The 931-nt window shown below is 41.9% G+C and overlaps 1 protein-coding gene across 3 annotated transcripts in view; it reads right to left on the bottom strand.

The window, feature by feature from the left end:
* Positions 1 to 135: 135 nt before the first annotated feature.
* Positions 136 to 931, bottom strand: part of ccni2 (cyclin I family, member 2) — a 10,011-nt gene continuing 9,215 nt past the window's right edge. For all 3 annotated transcript variants that reach the window (XM_016555386.1, XM_016555387.1, XM_016555389.1), the window contains exon 8: positions 136 to 523. In XM_016555386.1, the coding sequence (XP_016410872.1) occupies positions 197 to 523 (327 nt within the window). In that variant the 3' untranslated portion in view covers positions 136 to 196. The remainder of the gene's footprint in view (positions 524 to 931) is intronic.

The raw sequence follows: 931 nt of genomic DNA, 5'->3' as shown, positions 1-931 counted from the left end.
AATCCTTAAAAAAAAAAAAAAAAAAAAAAAAAAAAAAAAAAAAAAAAAAAAAAAAAAAAAAAAAAAAAGAGTAAAAGACATCTCAAATATGGTTAAAGTGCTGCATAAAGTTTTCACACACACAAAAAAAAATTCATCAAAAAGTGCCTTGGCCATCATTTAACCGCTCCCACCTCTCACAGAAGCACACGCTAGCTTACTGACGAGAAGAGGGCCGTAACGGAGGACAAGACCAGATCTGTTCTTGTGTATCCTGCAGTCTATGGTTTGCCGTTTTCTCCGACACATCCTCATCATAAAAGCACCAGAAACCATCATAGAAGTCGTCCATGTCTTGGTCCCCTTTCTGTGCTCGTCTCTTTCTGTTCCCCTCTCCATCCTCCTCCCGCGTGTCATGTCCTCTGAACGCCAGCATGCTGGAGGCGTCCAAAATGTAGACGGCGTTGGTGTGTAAGGAGAGCTCGAGGCCGGTGAGGTACTCATCCACCATCTCCTTGCAGCAGATGAACTCTGTGCTCTCCATCTAGAACAAGTGCAAACATCCACGTGAGTCACGTTATGGCACAGCCCTGCAATGGATGCCATGGACAAAGCACTTTATGGAGTTATAGTTGACCCCAAAATTAAAATGATTAAAATGCGGTCAATGACAAAGTGCCATAAAAGTGGTCCATATGATGCTAAAGTCTTCAAATGCCATGCAATAGCTTTGTGTGAGAAACATAACACTTTGAAAAGGGATAGTTCACCCAAAAATGAAAATTCTGTCATTATTTACTCACCCTCATGTCGTTCCAAACCCATAAGACCTTCGTTCATCTTCGGAACACAAATGAAGATATTTTTGATGGAATCTGAGAGCTCTCCGTCTCTTCCATAGACAGCAAGGTAACTACCACGATCAACGTCCAGAAACGTAGCAAGGAGATCG

Source organism: Sinocyclocheilus rhinocerous, unplaced genomic scaffold (genome assembly GCF_001515625.1).
Source record: "Sinocyclocheilus rhinocerous isolate Xijiao unplaced genomic scaffold, SAMN03320098_v1.1 scaffold1427, whole genome shotgun sequence".
Classification (NCBI taxonomy): domain Eukaryota; kingdom Metazoa; phylum Chordata; class Actinopteri; order Cypriniformes; family Cyprinidae; genus Sinocyclocheilus; species Sinocyclocheilus rhinocerous.
Note: the sequence above shows the minus strand (reverse complement) of the source record. Positions and strands in the feature narration are given on the sequence as shown.